General features: G+C 42.9%; 1 protein-coding gene across 1 annotated transcript; it reads right to left on the bottom strand.

Annotated features, from left to right (window-relative positions):
- Window positions 1-2,865: 2,865 nt before the first annotated feature.
- LOC102273156 (homeobox protein Nkx-6.2) lies at window positions 2,866-18,444 on the bottom strand. The gene is given in 3 exon segments (XM_014479681.2): window positions 2,866-3,013; window positions 3,015-3,554; window positions 18,038-18,444. Coding segments are annotated over 3 exon segments (1,095 nt in total).
- Window positions 18,445-25,208: the final 6,764 nt, after the last annotated feature.

Consider the following 25,208-nt stretch of genomic DNA (forward strand, 5'->3'; position numbering starts at 1 on the left):
TTAGTGAAAGAAAATGAGGTTTTATTTGGGAAAGAAAAACTTTAATAAAAAGACCTGGGAAAAGATCCCATTTTAGCCGACAACTACCTGGACAATACTTTGTTCTTAGGATGTGGCGTCTGGCCCTCTTCCTTTCTTCTTGCTATGCTCCAAAGAGCAAATGTTTGGTATTTAGGAGTCTTTTTTTCTTTTGACTTGAAAAGACGTACATCAATGATTTTACCATTGCTTTGAAACTAATCTTCTGAGGCTAGAGAAGAAATAGTTCTAAAAAGCCAAATTAAATTGCACTTTTTTTTTTTTCTTTTAGATTTTATTATTTCTACTGTTACTTAAGAATGGTGAGAAAGTTTTATAGTCTCATGGAAAAAAAAAAACGATGTAGCATTTCTTCCACAACTATGAAAAGTAGTTAATCTATTTAAATCGTTACATGATACTTTTGTAATTACATGGATATGGGTGGAGAGGAGAGTGGGTAAGGTAACTTTAAGCAGAAAAAAGCAGAAGGAAACCTTCTAAGACATGGATAAAGATGTGGCCCATGTGATACTGTTATATCCTGCAGTCAAAATCTGTTTTAAAAAATCACAAATAGCGTTGGCCATTATTTATAGGGAACAAAAATGTTAAGATTATAAACTTCTGATTTAGCATTGATTTTGTAAAGTTGAATAGATCAACTTGAGATGCAAAAACCCTCAGCCAGGAGAGTTAGTCTCTGATTTTTGCATTAAATCAAATGCTAGAAGTTCTTTGTCTAGTTTAAGAAACCTAAGAATTGTACAGAAAGTTGCAGTCTTGATCATACCATAATAATTAAAGCCTAGTGCATTTTTTACATAGCAACATGAAGACAGACGGCTCCATGGTTCTCCTCTATGTAGGAGCAATGGAGAAGACTGTGTTTAAAACATTTTGGCCACTGTAGTGATGGGACAGACTTTGCCAGTTAGATTTCCCCACTAAGAGCTGGTTGTGTTAGCATGTTGGATTTCCTGAAATGTGACCACATTAGAAAACAAAAAACAATTTCTACATGGATTCTACATCAGATTTTTTTTGATCAATCTATGAGAGAAAAGGACCCCTCCATAATTTTTCTCTAGTGTTTACAGGTATCACATTAAGTGAAACAGCGATGCAAATAGGAAACACAATCGCTGAGCTTGTTTTAGAAGTTCTCTGTTTAGAGAAATACAGCCTTCATTTGTTGTTGTACCTGGTGGCTATTAACTGCTCTAATTGTGCTGTAGACTCGTTAACAAGTTTGTTGAAGTTGCACATTATAATTTTAAAGGAGTTAATTGAATACTAATCCAAGGCACAGCACAGAAATTATTCGAACCATTCCAAGAAAAGCCGAAAATCCCACCAGCTGCCTTGGTCCTAGTAAATCCCTACCCCAGTGAAACGGAGAAAATGAATATTCAATATTTTTTTCTATTTGAGCCTCTTGACATTCTATTGATTCACTTTATTTTCCCAACAATTTTCTGACAGGTTTCCCAATGTGGATTCTGTAAATTCTTTGATATGCATCTTGTGATTGCCTTTGAAAATGAGCACCAGGGCCAACTTTGGGCTGGGGCTTAGAACTCAGGAGCCCCAAACACTTCACACCCCAGCATATCTGCAGAATTTTACTGTATCACCACGTGATCCTCAGATCTGGGACAGAGTCAAACAGCAGAAGAGGAAGGAGGTTCGAGAGGCAGGAAACCTAAGTTATGTTGGTGAAGCAGGTTACTGTTATGGGGGACTTGGAGGCAAAGAGAAGTGGAGGACTGCTCTAGTAGAAGAAAATGAAAGGAACAAATCACTCAAAGGCAAAATCATGTAGGACAAAGAAACCAGTAGGCATGGCAGGAAGGTGTCTATGCCAACAACATTTGTAAAGGAATAGCCAGCCCACTGTGTGTAGAAATGGAGATGACTTGTAGAGGAGAGAGGGTAGGAACAGGTGAGTCCCGTGCCTTTGCAGAATCTAAAAGTAGGCAATGTCGCTATTCGAGAGAGTACCATTAGCACACAGGTAGATAACACAGGATCTTCCTTTCCATCCTAATGCTCTTCTTTATTGGAAGAGGAGCCTCATCTTTCTAAAAACTAAGTTTGATCATCGTCTTCTAGAGTGAGGAACTAGCATGCAGATCCCTTTACAGACTTCCTCCTGGTCCACTTCTCCATCACATTTTGTCTTAGTATCTTGTAGGAGCTTAAGTTCCACAATTTACTCAGTTTTATATCTCTTAGTGTCAAGTTTCAAGCAATGCATATAGCGTAATCTCAACAATATTTGTAGAGTGAATGAATAACAAAGGGGATGGTCTATGTTGCATTAATAGAAAATATCAATTTGACCTAAAATCCAAATGGGACTCCTGTTCCTGCCAGATTAGGAACAGCTATATTAAGTAACTGACAACCTGTTTGTGTATGTGTGAAAGTAGCAGAGCTAGTCACTCAGTCACGTCTGACCCTTTATGACCCTATAGACCGTAGCCCGCCAGACCCTTCTGTCCATGACATTCTCCAGGCAAGAATCCTGGAGTGTGTTGCCATGCTCCCCTCCTCCAGGAATCTTCCTGACCCAGGGATCGAACCAGGGTCTCTTCCATCTCCTGCATTGGCAGGTGAGTACTTTACCACTAGCGCCACCTGGGAAGCCCCTGTCTGTCTATAATTGACCTTGAAGACCACATATATAGCGAGCATTCTTTGACATCACTCTTAAAAACTCAAGATGCTTTTATTATTTTTTTTTGACGTGTTAAATAATTTATTGATTATACAAAGTGATCCCAACGGGACGCGGGGCGGCGGCGGCCCCGACGCCGAGCCCAAGCCGGGCCGCCGTATAACTTACTCTGTAAAAATATATATACACACTGCGGCGGGGGCGGCTGGCGAGGGCGCCGGCCCGCGTCCGCACCCTGGTTGTCCGCCCGCCCCCGCGCCCTCAGGAGGCGCCCCAGCGCCGCCCGCCGACGGGCTGACCAGCGCCAAGTTCGGGCTCTGTGCTTCTTGAGCAGCGCGTTATCTTCTCGTCGTCCGAGTTGGGGTCCAGGGGCCGGTTGTACTCGTCGTCGTCGTCCTCCGCGTCCGAGCCGCCCACCTTCAGTTTCTCGGCGTCCGAGTCCTGCTTCTTCTTGGCCGACGCCATCTCCGCCGCGTGCCGCTTGCACCACTTGGTCCGGCGGTTCTGGAACCACACCTTGACCTGGCTCTCGGTCATGCCCAGGGAGTAGGCGAGGCGCGCGCGCTAGGGCCCCGCCAGGTACTTCGTCTGCTCGAAAGTCTTCTCCAGCGCGAAGGTCTGCTGGCCCGAGAAAGTCGGCCGCGAGTGCTTCTTCTTGCCGTCCTTGTCCAGGACCCCGCCGGCCTGGGCCGGGCCGGCCAGGCGGGGGTCCCTCCAGGGCGAGCCCTGCACCACTCCGGGCCAGAAGATGGGCGGGCGCCCGGGAAGCTCCGCCAGGGGCTTGGGATAGCCGCGCGCAAAGGCGGCCGCGGGCCCGAAGTATGCTTTTAAATGATGTCTTTGGAGTTGCCTCCTGAAGGTAGAGATATTCTACTCCATTCCTCTCCTCACACTTTGGGCAGCAGAGATCTCCAACTTCTCCACATGGAGGTCCTTGAATACATTAACTGGAACGTTCAATCAAAAAATGATCAAGCAGGCTGTTTTGACTGAGTATTGACTTGGACAAACAAGATGTGAGTTTAAACAAAACCTTGATGGCCTTCCTTTCTGCTGAAAAGTGAAAGTGAAAGTCACTGAGTTGTGTCCGATTCTTTATGACCATGGAATTATCCAGGCCAGAACACTGGAGTGGATAGCCTTTCCCTTCTCCAGGGGATCTTCCTAACCCAGGGATCGAACACAGGTCTCCCTCATTGCAGGCAGATTCTTTACCAGCTGAGTCACAAGGGAAGCCCAAGAATACTGGAGTGGGTAGCCTATCCCCTTCTAGTGGATCTTCCTGAACCAGGAATTGAGGTGGGGGTCTTCTACATTGCAGGTGGATTTTTTGCCAACTGAGCTATCAGTGAAGGCCCCTTCCTTCCTGCTGCTGCTGCTGCTGCTAAGTTGCTTCAGTCGTGTCCGACTCTATGTGACCCCATATACGGCAGCCCGCCAGGCTCCCCTGTCCCTGGGATTCTTCAGGCAAGAACACTGGAGTGGGTTGCCATTTCCTTCTCCAGTGCATGAAAGTGAAAAGTGAAAGCGAAGTCGTTCAGCCGTGTGCGACTCTTAGCGGCCCCATGGACTGCAGTCTACCAGGCTCCTCTGTTGATGGGATTTTCCAGGCAAGAGTACTGGAGTGAGTCGCCAGTGCCTTCCTGCTAGTTGTACCTACAACAGCACATGGGCACATTTGGAGCATGTTGCAATGATATTTGTGCACTTTCAATCTTTATTTTAAACAAAACAAAACAAAACTTAGTCTCTAAACCTAATTTTGAGGTAAATGTAACATATTCCTGATTCGTTTCTATAGGGTTCTCATGGTGTTGTACAAAATAAATATGAAATAGTCTAAGGCACATATTGCTTTAAGTTTTGTATAATAGCTTTTAGTTCATGCATCATCCTTCTTGGACACAGTGATATTTGTAAATTAGTGCCTCCCCTCCCTGGACTATCAAACATGTTTCAAGACAGACCACATCTTATTTCACCACCAATTCTTTCTATATAGCTGATCAATAAGAAACTATCATATGTAATAATAGCTGCTGACATTTATTCATTTTTTAAATTTAACAATGATTAGCAAACAATGACCTAACGGCCAACCTCTGGCCCTACTACCTGTTCTTTTAAATAAAGTTTTATTGGAACATAGTCACATCCTTTTGTTTAAATGCTTTATGGCTGTTTCTAGGCAACAATAGCAGGGTTAAGTTGTTATGATGGAGACAATATGATCTGCAAAGCCTAAAATATTTTCTATCCAGCATTTTCCAGAAAGATTCACCTACTCCTGATTCATAATGTGCTCTGCACTGTGCAGGCATGTTGTGGTCTTCCCTTTCAATTTTCATGGCCATTGTTAAGTGAGATATATAGCAGTTATCCCCATTTCACAGATAAGGAAACTGAGGCACAAAGAGGCTTAGTAAGGGAGTGGTAGAGCAAGAAGCAAAACACAGGAGTGATGCCAAAGTTCATGCATCTCACCACTGCCCTGCCTGCCTCTCACCCCAGTGAGAAAATACCTATCCTTGCCTTTTGGCGGTGGGTAGCATGCAGTTAATAATTGAAGATGGACATCAGGGGGTGTCTCTACTTCTCAAACTCATCACCGGCAGGGCCTCCGGTTCCCTGGTGGGAGAGGCATGGCTGGGAATGATTGAAACCACTGTTGGAAAGGCTGGGAAGGGGCCTGGGTACCTCCCAAACCCTCAGTTGATAGCCTGGCATTGCCCTGACTACAGCTAATCATCTCCCAAGTGGGCATCCACGGAGATTCATTTTGTCAAGGTATGAGCTCTCAGGCAATGTGGGAGCCCAGCGGGGCCCTTGAACTGTCAACTGATGATTCTATAAACATGAGGGAGGGGTGCTTGGTGGCTGCATCCCAGGACCCCCCATGCTGGGCGGCCAACTCTTGAAGCTCCTCCAAGTCTAAAAGGGAAAACTTTCACCTCCTACCAAGACTGGTGCCCCCCTGTCTGCAGAGGCTCCGATGGGTGTGGGGGAATTTCATCTTAAATCAGAAAGAGAGGGGACACAGAGGTTAACAGACAAAGAGCTGTAATGTGAGCAGACTTCTTTCATTTAAAAAAAAATTTTTTTAAACCCCTCTGCTAATGACTTGGTGATTTTCACAGTAGTAAATGTGCTGACTTAAAAAATCTGTGGGAGGTCAATAATTTTCCCTCTGCCTGTCACTGTGTTGATTGTGGTTCTGATGCACCTTAATTACAGTACCTACAGGTGGAGTATTATACAGTGTGTACATTAATCAGAATAGATTTACTGAGGGAAATAAAACTGCCGGCTTCCTTAGGGTTGCACTCTTATCAGGCAGTAAGGGGGCTGGCGGGCCTCTGGGTTAATGCTTGGGGTTTGGAACCCAGAAGCCACCTCACAGCAGCCGATGGTCCCAGAGTGTCTCCATCCTAAGCTGGAGTCCTGTGTTGAACCAAAGAATCAGAGGAGAGTTCCAGAAGTTGGGTTTTCAGTATTTTCAGATCAGAGAGGGCAAAGGTGTGTGTGTGTGTGTGTGTGTGTGTGTGTGTGTGTGTAGAGAGAGAGACAAAGACAGAATGAAAGGGATTGTGCAGTTGTTTAAAGAGCTAATTTTCTGTTGTCTTCCACGGGGACAAAAGGAACCCAAGTCACAGAAAGGCACACCTTGTCCCCTCCGGTCTTATTTTTGTACAGAGAGGAAGAGAAGGACAGAACCTCCACAGGGAGCTGAAGAAGGTACACATCGCCTTCTGCTTGGGGGCTGGGAGGCAGAGGGCTAGGTGTTGCTGCTGTTGATTTTTCTATTTTATTTTGACTTTTACACAAGTCTTTATGGTAAAGTTGATTAGAAGGGAGGCCAATAGCCTCCACTGATCCAGAGGGACAATTTAGGTGGGTGGCTCATGACTCCAACTCTTCACTTAGTCTCCATCCATCACATTCCTCATCTACGAAATGGGTTTCACAGTAGTACCTGCCTCACAAGGTCACTGAGGGGAGTTATTGAGATAATACACATAAAGCACACATAGCAGTAACTGGCACACAGTAGGTGCTCAGTGGAAGTTGGTTATTATTATCAGAAGCTGTGAACTTGGGCTTTTAGGGGGCAGTGAAACACGTTCTAGTCCTGTCTCTCCTAGTTAACTGAAGTGATGTTATCCAAGTTACTAAACCTTTCTTGGCCTTAGTTTACTCATCCATAATGTGGGACTATAGTACTTAATGAGAGCTGAGTGCAAAAGACTTTGCATACAGTGAACCCTCATAAATACTAGTGATCAGCCACAAATTGGGATGTTATCTAATCTTTCAGAAATGGCAGTTCCTAAGTGGCTGATCAAGTTGTAGAAGTAGTGTCTTTCTTCTCAACGTGCTGCTTAAGTCTCTGTCTCTATTGATTTTAGTTTTCAGTCTAAAGACTTGTACTAGACAATCTAATGGGCTGCCAGATTCAGTAAATACCAAAACATTAAAAAAAAAAAAACACAACAAACCCACAGTTTTTGGGCTCTTGGTTAGGTCTAGACTTGACGTGGCTAATGGGTTATGGAGCACAGTCTCCAGCCTTGGGAAAAAAAAAATTATGAGCTCACAAAACCATCGCATGTATTTGAGAAGAAAGCCGCAGGAAGGTTCCAGTTCAGTTCAGTCACTCAATCGTGTCCGACTCTTTGCAACACCATGAATCGCAGCACGCCAGGCCTCCCTGTCCATCACCAACTCCCGGAGTTTACTCCAACTCATGTCCATTGAGTCAGTGATGCCATCCAACCATCTCATCCTCTGTTGCCCTGTTCTCCTCCTGCCTTCAATCTTTCCCAGCATCAGGTTCTTTTCCAGTGAGTCAGTTTTTCACATCAGGTGGCCGAAGTGTTGAAGGTTCCAAGCAGGACGCAAAGCCAGAGGAAAACATCTCAGCGGAAATAATCCATGCACGTTTCAGAGCCAGGTCCTTGAATTGGCCCTGTTCAAGACATGGACAAAATGCTACAGAGATCTATATTTTGAAAAGAACTTAGCCATCCATCCTTGGGAGTCAGAGCCCCATCACTAACTGTGCACAGGAGCCAAGCCTCCCTCAGGGGAGAATGAAACCCAGCAGGCGGGGAAGACTCAAGGTGACAATTGAACGCGCATTCGGGCTTTGGGTCTATATTTATCCTTGCTGAATGGCCTTTCTGTGGGAGGGAAATGAAGGTTAAAAAAAGTCCTAAGAGGATGAAAGAGGGGAGAGCAAGGGAGGGAAAACCTCACCCTTCTCTCTCCACCCAGCCCCATTTACTCTTCCTTTACGTTCCTTGGTGAAACGTGAACTCCAAGCAGGGCATGAGAGCGTTCCCAGACAGAACAGGGTCTTGCCATCCTCTGCCGGACTATTTCTTCTTCTTCCAAGTAGGTTACTTTGGCCTTTCCTCACCCACCTTCACAACTCCGCCAAATGCTCATGGAGACCCACTGCTATGCTGGGGCTCCGGGGTGATCTAATTGTACAAGGTCCAAATCCTTCACACTTAACTTTTGGCTTCTGCCTTCCAATAAGAGCTCTGCTGCCTGGAGTAGTTGCTCAGCTCAGACTGGAGTTGGCTTAGCAGAAAAGACCTTGTGTAAATACAGTCCTTGTCTTACCTGGAGCCCTTTATGCCACTGGCAGTTAAGTTTCAGGGCTTGCAGCTAAGGCTGACCTTTCTTTGCATTACAACTGGTTTCATTAACCTGCTTTTCTTTCCTTCCTTGGTGTGAGCTTTTGGTGGCCAGATTGCTTGGGAGGAGGGAGGGGTACAGCATTATAGTAGGCACTGCAAGGATACTGACCACAGCATGGCATGCTCAGTAACTAAGTCGTGTCCTAGTCTGAGACCCCACAGACTGTAGCCGGCCAGGCTCCTCTGTCCCTGGAACCTCTCAGGCAAGAATTCTGGAGAGGGTTCCCATTTCCTCCTCCACGGGACCTTCCCAACCCAGAGACTGAGCCCAGGTCTCCTGCATTGCAGGCAGATTCTTTAGTGTCTGAAAGCACCAGGGAAGTCCATAAGGCGTCAAGCCCTCAGTGTCAATGTAAGGAAAGTGAGGTTCAGATGTCACATGGAGCATGGCTGAGCTGAGTTCTTCAATACCTATCACCCAAATAACGGCTCCTCCAGATTTCCCATGATACTAAAGAGCTATTTGGCTATGAATCCAGAGCAGTCTCAAGATACATAACTAATTTAAGTCAGTGATAAATATTAGACCATTTTAGGATTATCTGTTTAGTCTTTTAATCCAGATAAACAGTAACCTGACTACAATAATGGCTTTAGAACTGTGGCTTTAGTGGGGAGAGAGGAATAATTAGAATAGTATTTGCTTGTATGTAAGTGGGAGCTTTCGTGTTTGAAATCACTTGATAGAACAAAGCCCTTGAAACCGTCCTGAACAACGGTTGCAGAAAAAGAAAGTGCTGGAATCTCCTGCCAGAAAGGGTTTGCTATGTAAAATTTCACTTGGGCAGGAAACTTCACAAATTATAAACTAGTGGCATTTCCAAATGAGTGGCATTTTACTTTATGGCCCTCTGCAGCATGCACGGTCACTCTGAAATGATTATATAAGAGACTGGTTTTATTACATCATCTCACTTGGTACCTCTGCCTCCAGTCGGCTCTCCTGGGGAAAGACAAGGGAGTGCCTTTGATCAAGAGGACCCCAGCTGAATTTCTAGACCTGATTTCTGGCCCAGAAGCTGCCTCTAAACAGCTGGGTAACTGGGCATAGCTCTCTATCTCTGTTGATTTTAGTCTCCCGTCTAAAGACTTGTACTAGAGAATCTAATGAGCTGCCAGACTCAGTAAACACCAAAACATAAAAACACAGGCATCTAGTTAAATCTGAGTGTTACACGAATGGTAAGCTTTTTCACGTCTGAGTATGTCCCAGACAATATTTAGGATGTTCACATACTAAACAACTTCATTACCTTTCTGAAATTTAGCTGTGTATCCTGTATGCTATCTGGCAAAGCTAGTCTCTAAAATCCTTTAGACCTTAAATTTGAAGTCTGTAGTGAACACATCTGATGTATTTGTTTCTAAGAGAGAGTGGGCTTGCTAAGATGTGGAGGGTGGGGAAAAAGAGGGAAGCAGCTCCCTGAAAACACCAGCCTATGTCCAGTCTGCCAAGGAATGGGTCACAGCATCTGGAGGAACAGTGTTTTAAAAACATTGCTTCACTTTGAGACGTAGCCCCTGAGAAAACAGCCACCTTTCCTAATGGCATAGGCCCCTCCTATGGCTGCAGAGGGTGTAGGGCACTCTGTCCCCCAAATTGTCTCATTCACTGGCGGTGTTGTGCCTAACACTCCAGAGACAGCAGGTGAAAAGAGATCACTTCTAGTCCTTTCTGTACACAGAAGCAATTACAGTTAATCCTTGCTCCATGCCATCATACACCGAGGACCAGAGAATCCCCACAGCAGGGGGCTAAGCAAACCATCCTTTAGAGGTATTCAGGAATGGTCACGGGCCTCCTCTTTCTCTCTAGGTGATGTGGACATGGCACCCTCCCCAACCTGCTTTTGTCTGGAACAAGTCTCCGGGGATGGAGACAGACAGAGCAAAGGAGAGGGAAGGGAGGGAGACGCTGGAAGTCAGTGCTGCAGGATGGAAATCGCAGTTAGCACAAGGCTTGGTAGCTGGAGGTGGAGTGAGAATAATAAGATTTCCAAAGTAACCTTAAAAAATCATTGCAGATAGCGCTTTACCCTGTGTTACAGTGAGGGCCCTCCCTGAAGAATAATGACCACCTCTTCGGTCCATTTAGTTTGGGTCTTTTACAGTCTATCAGAGATGAGTTTCCTGGAGCCTGGGATCCCATTCAAGGCAGTGTGGAAACATGCAGAAGTGTGTTGATTGCATTCCCACAGTCCTTACATTCTGCCCCTGGGAGGGGGCCCTCCACTGATTTCTGGAATGGATAGGCAAACAACCCCAGTGTTTCCCAAAGCACTTCTGAATATCACTCCCCTGCTACACACACACACACACACACACACACACACACACACACACACACACACAGTCAGGACATGAATGAACCCGACAGACAGTTGGCTTGAATTCTGCCTCACCTCCATAAAGAAGCATGCAGAGCCCGGCTGTGAAGACAATACGGTTAGGCTACACTGCTTTATAGACAGAGAGAAAGAAGGAAAACAACTCTTTGCCTTGGATGCAAATAAACTCAGCTTCACCTTTAAAGCTGAAAACCTGTGCCCTTGGCAAGACGTCTGGGGACCGTTCCAGAGGTATTAATCTTCCTCCGTTTACAAGTTAAATAAGTCTTTGGAAACTTTCTCTAGCCCTGCTTTTTCTCTCCAGCACCATCTCCTTCTTTCGCGCCTTTTTAGTACACTCAGAACTCCCCAGACGCAGGAATTCCCCGGGAACCGAGGTCCGGGAAATAGACTCGGGTGGATTTCCGAGTCACCCCCTGGCTGCGGAGCCGCCAGCAGATGGCGCTGTGCCGCACGGTATGGATCCCGCGTGCCGGCCGGCGCTGGAGTGGGCAGTCTGCTCAAAGTTTCTCGTGCCATTCCTGGACCGAAACAAATGTTTGTGGAATTAAGTAGTGATTTCCTTTAGTCTGCGCGACTCTTACTGGCTGTGTTTTCAGGCTCTAGATGTTACCATATGCCATATATTGCTTTCTCGGGGAGAAATCGAGGGTTTCAAAGCACACTTAACCCATCCTAACTGCTCACGTCAACTAGTCAAGGTCTGCATTTTCTGATAAAAATAACCCATAAAACTTCCATATTAAGAGCTAGAATGGTTTGGAAGACAAAGAAATGCTGAAAAATGTAAGTAAACAGAGCACCTAAGATTCTTCTTTCTAAGTAAACAGCTGGGGGAGGGGCGCCCTTTTTACCAGGCTCAAAAATAAAGCATGAGAGCAGACAGGATGAAACTCAAGGCTTGGGTGGGGAAGGGGTCTGTCGGGTTGCCGGCTGCGGGGCTTGGGAGGACGGGAGTTGCGTTCTATGATGGCTGGAAACACTTGGGTGCAATGACCATATATATGTATGTGTGTATATATATATATAATTGTGGAGAAAACTTTGGAGATGTGATGATCTTGAGGGCACATCCAGGAGGCTATGAATTTTCACAAGCAAGTTAAGCAGCCGTGGATTAGGGTGATAGGAATTATCAGTGCCCCATTCGTTAGGGCTCAGTATGTATTTAATGTTGTCATAAAATCCGCCTTCTCAAAGTAAGCAAGGCAAGTCTGTGTGCATCTCCAAAGAGATGTACACAGCTTTGTTTGGGATAATGGATTTGACATGACTAAAATCAACAGGGATTAGATGGACCAGCATGGATAGATATGACTAATTGTCATCTCCTGGTATCAGCATAAACATGGCCAGCCCTGCAGACTAGTCATGAGAAGATGGGGAAGCCAGGGGGTTTGGGCGGGACTAAGCTGCAGAATTGATCCTAACTGATTGATAACGTAGGGACTGAATGGAGCATGAAGGAGACTTTGCCTTATGTATGGATGTGAACAGAGCATTTTAGAATTGCTGAGCATTTCCTTGCTTAAATTGGGCTGAGTGTTGCAGCCCTCCAGAGCAAGCACACTGCTGCCTGCCTCGCACAGAGTAACTTTGGGCTTCTCTTTCTTAAATGTTGATCAAACTTTTGAAACTGGCTGAACGTCCCAATTTATCTTTTACACAAAAGAACAGGTTTTGAAATCTTGTTTCAGACTTTTCTAAAGTTTTCAGCAAGTGACCCAATTATTTCTCTTTACATACACAGAGATAATGTTTAACTTTCTTAACTTGTTTTACTGTTTTGTTTTTAAATCAGGAGCTATGGCTACATGGATTTTTTTTAAAGACAATGAATAAATATTTCTAGTTCTGAAATACATCCTTTTAAAGTAAAGAATATTCTGACTTTGAAACTTAATCATTTGAAGCAGTAATTATATTTAAAGTGATTACATAATATGATGAGGTATATTCATTTACTAACATATGGCTTTTCATAGTTGGTGCTGTTTTTTTTCACCTGTTTTCATTTTTTCAGCTAAAGTTCAAAGACATTTTTCTAACCAAATGTCATTTATTATGTCAACGTAAGCTGTTTATACCATGAATATATTGTTAACATAGTGAAATGAAACTTTAGTTCAGCCACTAATAGCAATATTTAAGGCTTCCCAAATATTATAAACACTGCAAATTCTATCCATAATATCCAGAAGCTGATTTTGGATCAAATTTAGACCTGTCTTTCACACAGCGCCACATTAAATTTAAAATTAGTCAAGGATTACAGTTTGCTATGAAGAGTGTCTCCACTCTTATATATGAGCAAATGTCATCAAAGTGAAAGGGAAAAAAAAAAAGGAAAGAAAAGATGTGATTGTTTTGACACAAGTGAGAGAAGCTTAGTGTTGCTTCATTTTTAACCTCGTTTCAAATTATCTTTTAACCACCCTGATATTTCTGCATGGAGATAATCACATCTCATCAGCCTTCTTAAACCGGCAGCTCCATACTCAGAGCTAATGCTCCTTGTTAAATCATATTGCTAAACAAAACATTACAGCTCCTGCAGCAGACTGATGGAAATCAGCTTTGCTGGACGGTCTGTTTTTTTTTCTTTCCATCATTCAATTTTATTTTCTTTCCTTTGGTAATTTTAATCTTATATAAGGTATGCAAATGTGTTTCCTAGAAAGTCAGGACACGAGTTTAAAAGACATAAAAGCAAATCTGCCTTATAGATGAAGACAGAAACCTGTTGAAGTGTTCCTGGGAAAATAATAAACTCAGGGATTCACAGGCACAATTTCATAGAAGAAAATCCTTCTCAGGAAAGGAACTGAAACATGGGACTTCAGGAGAAGAAAAAGCGATCCTGGTTTTAAACATACACAATCAATTATTTCCTAACATCGCTTAAGAATTCACATATCATTGAGGTTTAGCAAACACAGGAAGAACACACGGCTTATTTATTTTAGCACTTTTGCATCTGCAGATGTAAAATCAAAAGACCCCTGCTTAAGCATTTGAAAAACTAGTGTATAAATGACCGACTGCCTTATCTTTACACAATTTGCCTTAACTTCACTTCCTCTCACTTTGTCATTTAATTTGTACGGTTTCCAAATCAGAGTGACGATCATCTATTAGTCCCCCTGGTGACAGAGGGCAGGGCGTTGTTGTAGCCGAGTTAATAAAGCAGAAACACAAGCCTAATTACTGGGGAGATAAACCATGCTGGCAGGGGTTACCTTCCCCGAGATCTGGAGCTATTTGCACCCAGACATTTTGTAGACAGTGTGTACGTAAGGACAGACAGAGACCAAGCAGGTGGGGTGTGTTTGTTTTCACAGAAAGATACTGATAAATTTCAGGAATCGTCTTCCCTGGAAGATGGTGTGGTAACTGTGTATCTACGCTGGGAGGGGGGAGCAAGTGCGTATTCATTAATCAAATGAGATAATGGGGGGGGGGCGCAAAGGTGCTTTATAACTGCAAGGGGAAAGCAAACAGAAAGGGGCATTGTTGCTAAAAGGGCATGTATGAATGTTTAAATAAGTCTACATACACACGTGTTAAATAGCTCTGACATGGTGGTGGTGGTGGTTTGTGGGGTTGGAGGGTCAGGGGAGACAGAGAGAGAGAGAGAGATTGAGAATGCCTCTCTGATGCCAGAAGTTACACCACGGAATGCATTGCTGGATGGAAAGATTTAAATACATGGATATATATATATATAGTATAATGTACAGACAGAATCATACTATATACAGCATAATGACTCAACAACTTTTACAGCATAGAACCTGATTGAAAATCTAATTTATTGATGACTCAGAAGCATATATTGTGTTTTTATAGGCTTAAATCATGTGTATATGACTATACCATATTTATGCAGATTGTATAGGCATGCTGAGCACTTTCACCATCCTGTGTACTTTTTCACATTTAATATACAAGACTGCAACACTTTTTATCAAGACTGCCATCCTCCCCAATTCCCTCCCTCCCAAGTAAACAAATAAAAGAGCCTACCTGTGTAACTAACATTTAAGAGATATTCATAAAAAGAGAAAAAAATACAGCTCCTGACTCTTGATTTGGATGAATACAGTGATCAGTGGATACTGTAGTAAAAGCTAAGAAACTATGTTTGCAGAGTGAACCTATTAATGCAGCTTTGTCCAACAAATATTAAAATTGCAAAGCAATTTGCCCGTTTGACAATGGCTAATGAACTTAAGTATGCAGAATGAACTTTAATAATTGAGGAAATTGTGCAATTAAGCTGAAAGCAGCTGAAAATTACAAATAAAATTAACTCTCTAGTTTAGCAAGACTATCACTACTTCTATTACCAACCAGTTTGTGTGGGTCTCAAGAAAGTCTGGAAACTTTTAAGTGATTGTACATTTATTGTGATGATTTACCATCAAGATATTGACCTCATTTTTTTTAGTAGAAATGAACACTAATACTTCTTACAATATGTTTCTGAATTGCCATGTGGTTGGAATTATACAAAAGGTCTCATTGGCAGGCTGTGTTTTAATTTTGATTTCATGTTTATGATCCTATCTGTGTCTATTTTAAAATTAAATGGATTACATTCAGCAAAAAATCCTTTTACTAGACTGGCTTGCTTGTCTCATACTATTAGGCTCTATATGTCCAGCTTTTACAAATCTGTTAATACGTAAAACCGTAAGAAGCCTCTTATGTTCAAACCAGGTTGGACCGAAGACATCAGATTAATATTTGATAATGTAGAAGAGCCCTTAATCAGATTGGTTATTTCATGACAGAATGTTTCTGTAATTATCATAATTGTTGTGCTAAATATGTTTGTCTTTGTATCTGGCTTTGGGCGTAATCTTCTCTCTTGAAAGCCACTCAATGTGGAACTTCAGATTCCTGCACAAAACCCAATTAATATTAAGATGACAAGCCCCAGTGAGCTCCAAAGAGGCAACAGCTGAACAGACTCTAACATTCTTAAGTACAGATACTTGAGTGATCAAGTACATCTGAGGGAGACACACAATTCAATAATCCCTTTCTCAAGAAAGTCAAGAGCCCTGTGAGATACGAGGGAAATCAAAGGAACACATCAGAAAGAAAATGACGGGTCTGGTCCTGTAGCGTCTCTATTAAAATGCAAAAGTTATGGATTTTTTTCGGGGTGATGGGAACCTTTTCTGTTTTTATTGATTTCTTTTTATAGCTTGATGATTTCTCTAAGATTATCTTAAAAGCTTAAAGAAAAAAGAGGCCTCATCAAAAGGTATCTTGCATGACAGAAGTGTATATAGTCTTGGTTAACATGAAGGCTCTGTACAGGCTGGGAGGAGAGGAATTCTGCTAGTTCATCAGCCTGGGGGAGGGCTGCATTGAGCAGTGAAATGAGCATTTTACTGCCATATTTGATGCACGTGGCAAAACCACCTTCTCGCCCCTGGACCAGTCAGGGGAGATGAGAAGGGGGCTGGAACTACCTGGGCATTGCCCCGGAGAGGCAGTTACAAAGCTCTGTATTAACAAATGTCTTTCCCTTTGCATTGTGTAAAGCAATCACCTTCATACCCTGACCCCCAATTTCCTAGCAGCCTGGGTGACTCCTTGGATTTACAGCTAACTTCACTGTCCAGAGGTGACATCCTAACCCATTGATTTGTAATCAGAAATTGGTTTCCTGTCACTTTAAAAGTGAGGCACTAAGGGGCAGTAAAAACAAGGCTGTCGGGAGCTAAATGGAGCTATAGTTCAGACCCCGGGGGCCGTTACACACTACCTTCCCCGTGTATTTATTACATTAAAAACCTCTGTAGAGCACTTTAAATGGCCGGTGACATCCTCTTAGGTGACTTATGGCTCTGTGAAATCAGTTTTGTAGAAACTCCTTCACATGTGCCAAAAACAACAACAACAACAACAACAAAAATATATATATATATATATATATAAAAGAAAGTAAAACCCCACTCCCAGTGTGCCTGTGTTTGTGCATAAGAGTGTGCTGGTCCCAGTCCACTGAGTCTCTGTGACCAGCATTTCAGCAGCAGGAAGTCCCCACTCTGGCCACCCAGCATCACCTAGAGCTCACTTTGTTCAGACACCACAGAAAGTGAAACCAACCAGCGTGGCCCTTTGCCTCTCGCCTGATAAATCTAGTGGAGCTGTGGAGGCCGCCTGCCCAGTTCCAGTGTCTCTCCTAAGAGAGAAGGACTCACACGTAAACTCATGTCCCTTCGCCTCCTCTGTATACCCCCAGATACCCACCTCGTGTATCCACCCAAATACTCACCTCCTACATATGACACCCTGACAGTTTTTTCAGATATCCCCTTTACAGTAAACACTAGGGAACAAGCGATAATTATATTCAAAACTACCTAGGCTGGAGTAGAAGTAGACTTCTCTGACTTAGGCTTACATTTTCAAAGATGCAAGGGCTTGAAAATTACTGAGACAATGTTTTCAGAGATTCTTCTTATAAACCAGACACCAGTTCCATCCAAATGCAGATCCTCGTGGGCCCTGAGCCCCCATTTCCTTTCTCTGCTTGTCACAACAAGGCAGGACTTCTCTAGAGAGAGACCCTCACCCTGGGAGCAATGTCGGCGCTGTGCACCATTGCATCAAAATTAGAGTCTCTGCCACACAGGCATGGACAAATTCTCTTCACAGAGTGAATTGCCCCAAATTGTGAGATACTTGAAACGGAATGTGTTCCTGTTGCCTTCTGAGGTTCCTGCTAATTAATATTCAAAAGACTCAAAGAGGAAAAATGGATACCTAAATCATACATATGTATATGCCTTTTAAGCTTTATTATAAAGGCAAAATAACCCCTTACTTGGTTAAAATCCAACTTGAATCAACATACAAAGGTGACTGCACTGTAATCCTAGACATATCTGCATTATGTAGGCATGTTACTGCGCCACCAGAATCTCTCAATAGTAATTATTATGCCAAGCACCCTGTTGGCACAATTACACTAAAGCTCTAATTAGTAGCAGTAAGATTAGAACCCCTACATGTTAAATCTGTAGAAGCAACGCTGAGTGAAGGATTTAAAACAGTTTCAAAACATTGTATTGTCTTTATTACAGTCTTTATACTTCAGTAAAGAAGGGTTTTCTATAAAATGCACTTAAAATAATCTGGTCCTGTCACTAAAAATAGGAACGATAAGGTAATTGCAGTCAAACCTAGTGAGTCGGCTCGCTACCTAGGTGCGGTTAAATCGAAAATGACAAATCTAGTGAACTCTACTGGGAGATCCATACTTCCTGCCTGCTGGACGCATTGGTGTTTTTCCAGCCATCAGCCAGGGGAACACGCGGGGGCCATACTTGTCACGGGCCTGCCTTTTCATTACCTCGGAGGAGCCAGGAGGCAGGCATCGGAAGCGGATCTCCCTCAGCAATCTAATCGCAGCATCCGGAGATTTACCTGTCTCCTTAGAGACTGCGGAGTTCGCATTGAAGGCAGCACAAGACTCCTCCCCTCCTACGGAGATGGCACCAGGGCTTAGCTCCCAGCCGGCTGTGAAGCTGGACGTCAGGTGCCAGAACTGGGGCCTCCAGAGGAAGAGAAGCCGAAGGGCACACTCCGCGGCAGGGGTCTGGGTCAAGCCGAGAGTAGGCAGGGGGTCTGCAGGGCACTCCTGAGCATTTGGGGGAGACCAGAACATAGCTCAAGGAGAGGAGGAAAGGAGACCCGGATTGCCAAATGCCAGGTGTATCTGTTTGGATCTGGGAACCTTTAGACTGGATTTTCCCGTGAAACTGAGTAAATGCTCCACTGTGTAAAATGTTGTAAGGGTGGAAACCTAGAAGCTCAGCAGGAGGGAGAAACAAAGCCATCATCTGCCTGGTAGTTTGCCCTTCCGGGCCCACCCCCTGCCACCTCCACAGCCAACACGGCAGGGGAGCCTGGCCAAGGCCCGGAGCGTCTTCTCTGTGGCCTGCCTGCCATCCATGGGCTCATCTGCTCACCCAGCCCCAGTTATCTGGAAAAACCCTGGTTCTCTCAATCCGTGGAGCTCCTGAGTGGAAAAACAGGGAGTTCTGGGCACACAAAGGGCCTGTCAAGGCTACAGAAGCTGGTGGTAAATTAAGCTTATGTTAAAAAAAAATACACACACACACACACACACCCCTATATAGAGATATATATATAGTCTTGGCCAAAAAGTCCGTTTGGGCTTTTCTGTAAGATCTCATATATATCTCAGCTGCCCTATAGGCAGAATTTGGCCTACGTACTTTGAGGATGCACCCTTAAAAGCACGGTTATCCTGGAGGGATCTGTGCACAAACATCTACAGAATAGACATTTGAAAAATGTTTCACCTGGGTTTTTCCATAGAAGCAAATGCATTATTTGTTTCGCTTCTCAAATGCCAAGTCAGACAACTCTGGCAGTCTTCAGGATGAAAACAGGAGACAGAAATCCCCAAAGGTTACCGTAGTTCGGCTTTAGTGTCACAAAACGGCAGTTATTTCCCTCGGCCGACAAATTTCCCATAATTACAATAATACCTAGTGAGCGTGTATCTGTAAAGCACACATATATAGACTTTCGAAATGTGCCGTGTAACAGCCATAAAACTGTCTCCAAGAATGTACAGTGATAAGAGGGCAGAAGTCAGAGGATGGCCTCTGAATCTTAATAATTGTATGCGTTCAGCCATATGTTATATCCAGAAGAGCTATTTACTGTAAAATTGAAGGCCAGGAGAGTAGGCACTTTCTGGCTTCTATATTTTATGTTGGCTTCTCTTTCATAGCCCCAGACTGGAAGAAGGAAGCAAAAACATCCTTCTGCTTTACAGGTTATCTCCTTGCCGTCATAATTCTGGTGTTTATATGCATGTATGTTTTATCTACAAAAGATATCCACAGGAGAGCTGATCTTCCTGCAACTGTTACAGAACTATTAAATGTATATTAGCATGGTCATTTTTATTTAATGGAAACAAATAACAGTTAATCTTATTGGAAGGGTTAAGTGGGTTTACTTGGTAAAGGGCAAATCTCTTTGGATGCTTTCTTTTTTAAAGAATAGCTGCAGTGGCTGACAGATGGTCTTTGTCTGAGTGTAGCTGAGGACAGATACAGTTTCTTTTTACACATTTATGGAAGTTGTAGATATAGATGGTTGGTAATATGCGGTGGCCTAGGACAGAGGGCACGCCCGGTGGACAGAGAGGATTAGATTTCAGATCAGTGACAGATGGCCGGCTTAGCAGAGTCAGATAAAATTAAAAGTCAGGGTGGGGGGTGGAGATGTGGATAAAAAGAAACCACTTTCCATGTAAAAGTTGTATCTCTTAAGACAATGGCAGCATGCACCATTCAGTTCTCTTCCCAACCTGGTGTCAAGTTCCTGGGATTTAAATTCCTACATTTTACTTTTTGCCTTTGCAGAAGAGGTGGGATTATTCTTTGTTGATCAAGTTTATCAAAGGGAAATGAAGAAACCAAGTAATTCACAATTTGCCTTTCAGCTTGACTAGCAGAAAGTATTCCATTTGCACAATGACACTGGATTTTTATGTGGGGGTCATTAGCCACAGTGCTCCTCCTCGGTTTGGGCAGATTTTTTTATAAGCCTATTGGTAAGATCCACATTTTTGCTTACTCCATATGCACCATTTAAACCTATCACATCACTATACCCTTCGTCAAATAACCGTACAACATATTTAGTGTTAATTTGTCACGCTGAAATTATTCATCGGTGTCTTGAGTAAGTCCGATAATATTTATGGGTTATGCCATTCCATGTTTTCTGGCAATGCAGTTTGCTAGATTTCATAGATTTACTGTGTCTGCTTTTTTATGACTGACATAGCAATAACCAGATTGCAGAGATATTTATGTTGTTTGTGGCTTAGCAAGATAATTAAAGGATATAAATTAATCAAGTGCAATTAATTAGAAACTTTATGTTCGCAGCAGTCCTTCTTTGCATGTATAATTTATATTTATTGATTTCCTGGCTTTCATTAGCCTATGAGATAACAGCAAAAATGCATTAGAGAAGAAAATGTACAATTAGCGTGAGAGTGAACCTTGGCATAATGGATAGATCAGCACATGTTTGGGGCAAATATAAAGCTTTGTTAACTGTCATAAGCAGTTATAATTGATGAGTGGTATTTCACTACATATCTTTCAGCTGATTAACGGCGTTTTTAAAGAGTCCCCTTAATGGGAAGCTGATAGGTTGGCTAAATTTACATTTTAATCAGAGTATTTATGATGGAGGCAGCCCTAGAAATTCATTGGCAGAGGCTGAGGCGACATTTCCTGAGGGACTGCAACAGGAGTGGGCTTGGAGTGTGTCTACTCACCTATTCCTTCTCTTGTCATTTGTCCCAAAGGTCTGTGGCAGGGGAGTGGCGGGAACATCAGTGGCCTCTTCAACAGTGGTCACGTTCCCCGTTAATCTCCTGCAGAAAGGGCCACAGGCCAGGAGAGGGGAACCCCAGTCACGCTTGCCTGTCTTCTGTCCCTGGCTGTCAAATGCCAGCCCCAAAGGCAGCAACAGTGGCTCCCAAGCTTCCGCACCAAGGGCTCCCAGTAGGAGGGAGCGATACCTTAGCCAGAGGAAGAGCAACACCTGAGTTGAGCCTGCTTCTCATATTTCCCACCTGGGTTGAAAGCCAAGCCAAGCAGCTCCAAGGAGACTATGCAAGAGACCACAGCCATGGATCCAAAGGCACATCGACTCATGCTCATAGCTCAACAGCTCCCATTTTAAACCTGGAAGCAGAGCCTGCCCCTGAATCATAAAGCCACTAAAACTCTAGCTCTTCCAAACAGGACTAGGATTAGAACAATCAGAGGAAACTTTCGAGAGGGAGTCAAAAGTAAATCCTCACATAGCAATACCTTCCTCCTTCCTTCACAAAAGATGACAGGGGATTCTTCCTCCAGAATTCCCACTAGAAGACTGAGGTGGAATTTTCCATCACCCCTGTGAGCCATTACATGCCCAGAAGTTGAGAAAGGACAAAAGCTATTAATATTTCTTAGCCTAATATTCTCCCTGGTGGCTCAGATGGTGAACAGTCTGCCTGCAATGCAAGAGACCTGGGTTCGATCCCTGGGTCAGGAAGATCCCCTGGAGAAAGAAAGAGCAGCGCACTTTAGCATTCTTGCCCAGAGAATTCCATGGATAGAGGAGGCTGGTCCATGGGGTCACAAAGAGTCGGACACTACTGAGCGACTTTCACTTTCAGCCTGATACTCTGTTTTCATATCATGAAGCCCACAGGTTGGATCTTTTGTTCATTGTAACAGACTTTGTGTTGGTGTCAGACTTTCTAAGATGGTGTCATGGACAGCCCCCAGCCAAACAGCAGGACAGAGTGGGATTCACGTCTTGCCTGTTGAAGTGGTTCTGCATGGACATCTCTGCAGGAAAGGACCTATTTTTTGTCATTTCCATGTAGAGGTAGGACTGGACAGCCATGTTATACATTTAGTGGGCCTTCCCAGTGTGGTCTTTACGTTAAAAGAATGTCAAGAAGTCCTCTGGAAATAAAAACAAAAGAACATTCCTCCAAGGGGGTTCATTCCTGATTCAGAAACAAACCAGGGAGATCCTTAGGTCAGCTTAGAAAAGGACTTGAACAGAGTGACACTGGAGACTTGGTCTGTTCTCAAGCAAAGACAAAAGCCATTGCCCTGAGTCCTGCCAAGGGCCTTTTCTTCTTTTTATTCCTGCTCCTGTGCAGCCCGAGTCTTCAGAACTCCCTCCCCTATTTCCTGGTAGAGTCCCATAAGTGTGTATTGAATATTGACTGAATCTTCCCTGAATCTCCTTGCCCTGGGGCAATTAGAGTTGAATTATATACACCCAAGCTAGGCTACAAATAAAAAATTACTTTTCCTTTATCTCTGTGAGAAGAAACCAGAAATGAGCAAATATGAGATTAATATAAGTGAAGGAGGATACGGTTTCTGCTTTATGTGGTGATAAGCCCCTTTTTTCCTTTTCATACTAATTATTATTATCATTATTAGTATTATTTTACCCCTCAATTGCCTTAGGATGTTATCCAAGAGGAAGCACTGTATCGGCTGGTGAAAGTGCCACAGTATTATTTATTTCATGTAATAAAATGTATGTAATGATCATGATTAATGTTTGTTTATTGTTGTATCGTTGTGTTTTCCTTCCAGTCCCAGTGTGATACTGGTTTAATTAAACTTGGGAGAGGGTGGGAGTGGGTTTGGGCGACAGTCTTCAGAACTGTATACAATAATGGAGTCTGCACTTGGTTGCACTTACATGTCGATTAAGATGAAGATGTCCTCATAAATGACTGATTCTGTTTGTTCTTTTAAAGGGAAGTCCATTCCCCATCCTTTATTGTGTAATTTACAGATAAATTTGTTGTGACTCAGACCAAAGGCTTTTATGTACAGAAATTGCGATGGCAGTAGAAATTATGGTAATTGAAGAGTGTTCTATTTTAGGTTTTCCTCTGATCACATGAAATGATCATCAGCATCATTCCTGGCCATAATCGTGCCCCAGATTCCAAATTATTTTTTATTAGTTTGTTATCCAGTTTAACTGTTTGCTCAGGGAAGAGAAAGGCTGAGAGGGGAGAGCAAAATATTGTCATTGCTGGTTGATTGTCTTCTCTAAGGAAAAATTAGATAGGTGCAGTCGGGGCCACTAGTTTTTTTCATTTCCGGTGCACCCAAAATTACTTTGCCAAGGCTTCCATTACATAATTTCCTCATTTCCTTGGGAAAAATCAGATGTATGTCCTAAATGGAAGCCATAGAGCTTTGAAATAAATTAATACATTTCTAAAAGTTTTGAAAGCTGAATTCACATATGCCTTAACATTTAAAGCAATTTACAGTTTTAAAACTGGGCTTCCCTGGCACCTCAGTAGTAAAAAAAAAAAAAAAAAAAAAAAAAGCCCTCCTGCCAATTCAGGAGATGTGCATTCAATCCTTGGGTCAGGAAGATCCCTGGAGAAGGAAATGGCAACCCACTCCAGTGTTCTTGCCTGGAAAGTCCTATGGACAGAGGAGCTTGGTGGGCTATAGTCCATTGGATAATAAAAGAGTCAGACACGACTTAGTGACTCGACAACAACCACAGTTTCAAAACACTTTAATATCTATTATCTCATTTTAGCATCGCATCCTTTGAAGAAAGTAGGATATGAAATTATTTTATGTAATATGTATATATATAGGATATATGTATACTTCCTATATTTTTCTGCAACTTGTTTTTTCCCTTCAATAATATGCTGAGGCTTTTATGTAAAAATTTGGTTTAATTGGACACTTCTAGGTCTTCCATGGTGGCTCAGACTGTAAAGAATCCACCTGCAATGTGGGAGACCTGGATTCAATCCCTGGGTTGGAAAGATCCCCTGGAGAAGGGATTGGCTACCCATTGCAGTATTCTGGCCAGGAGAATTCCATGGACTGTATAGTCCATGGGGTTGCAAAGAGTCAGACACAACTGAGCAACTTTCACTTTCAGGATGCGTTCAGATTTCTCTTACTATAAACAATGCTGAATCAATATTCTGTTGGAAGGATATGTATGCTTATGTGTATATATACATAAATACATATACACATTCATGCATGTATATGTGTGCATGTGTGCCCGTGTGTGTGTGTGTTTGTGTATGGGCTCCTATAAGCATTTAAGCATACAGTGTTTGGATCAGGATATAAATCAATTAAATTTTTGATACAGTCTATACACACTATGCAAAATATCTATAGGATTCATTTTCTCATTTCTTCCAACCTTAGATAGAATCAACCTTCAAATTTTTACCAACTTTAAAGAAAAAAAATGGTATCACATCATTATTTAGTTTGTGTTTTCCCAATCAGTAGTGAGGAGTGAAGCATCTTTTTATATATTTATTAGTCACTCATATTTCTTCTTCAAACAATTGCCTGTTCACATTATGTACAAATGTTTCTTTTTTGCTGTTTTTCATCTTCATAATTATTTAAAGAACATTACATTAATATTAACTTCAACTGATTGCATACCATGCATCTCAGTCATTCAGTCTCTCATTTGAAGTTCCATTTTGTTTACAAGGTCCTACTCAAGATTTCTGATTGGTGCTTTTTCCTTACTATGTAGTCAGATCAGGACTAGGGTTATATGAATGAAGAAAGGAAATTCAGAGAGAGGGGAGTGCCTTACACCTATTTATTCTGTCTTTAAGTGGGAAAGCCAAGATTGGAGCCCCCATTTGTTAACCACCCTGTCCTCCTCCTCTGTGGATGCTGCCATGATGCTAAGTCTAGAGAGAAGGCATGAAGCACAGCTTTTGAATTTCAATTATCGCTCTGTCAGACTCCCCTCAACCATCTTCACCTGTGCTTGAAGGAAGTTTTCTGCCTATCTTTCAAAACAGCTCCAATCACACACCTGTGAAGC

Source organism: Bos mutus, chromosome 18 (assembly GCF_027580195.1).
Source record: "Bos mutus isolate GX-2022 chromosome 18, NWIPB_WYAK_1.1, whole genome shotgun sequence".
In the NCBI taxonomy this organism is placed as follows: Eukaryota; Metazoa; Chordata; class Mammalia; order Artiodactyla; family Bovidae; genus Bos; species Bos mutus.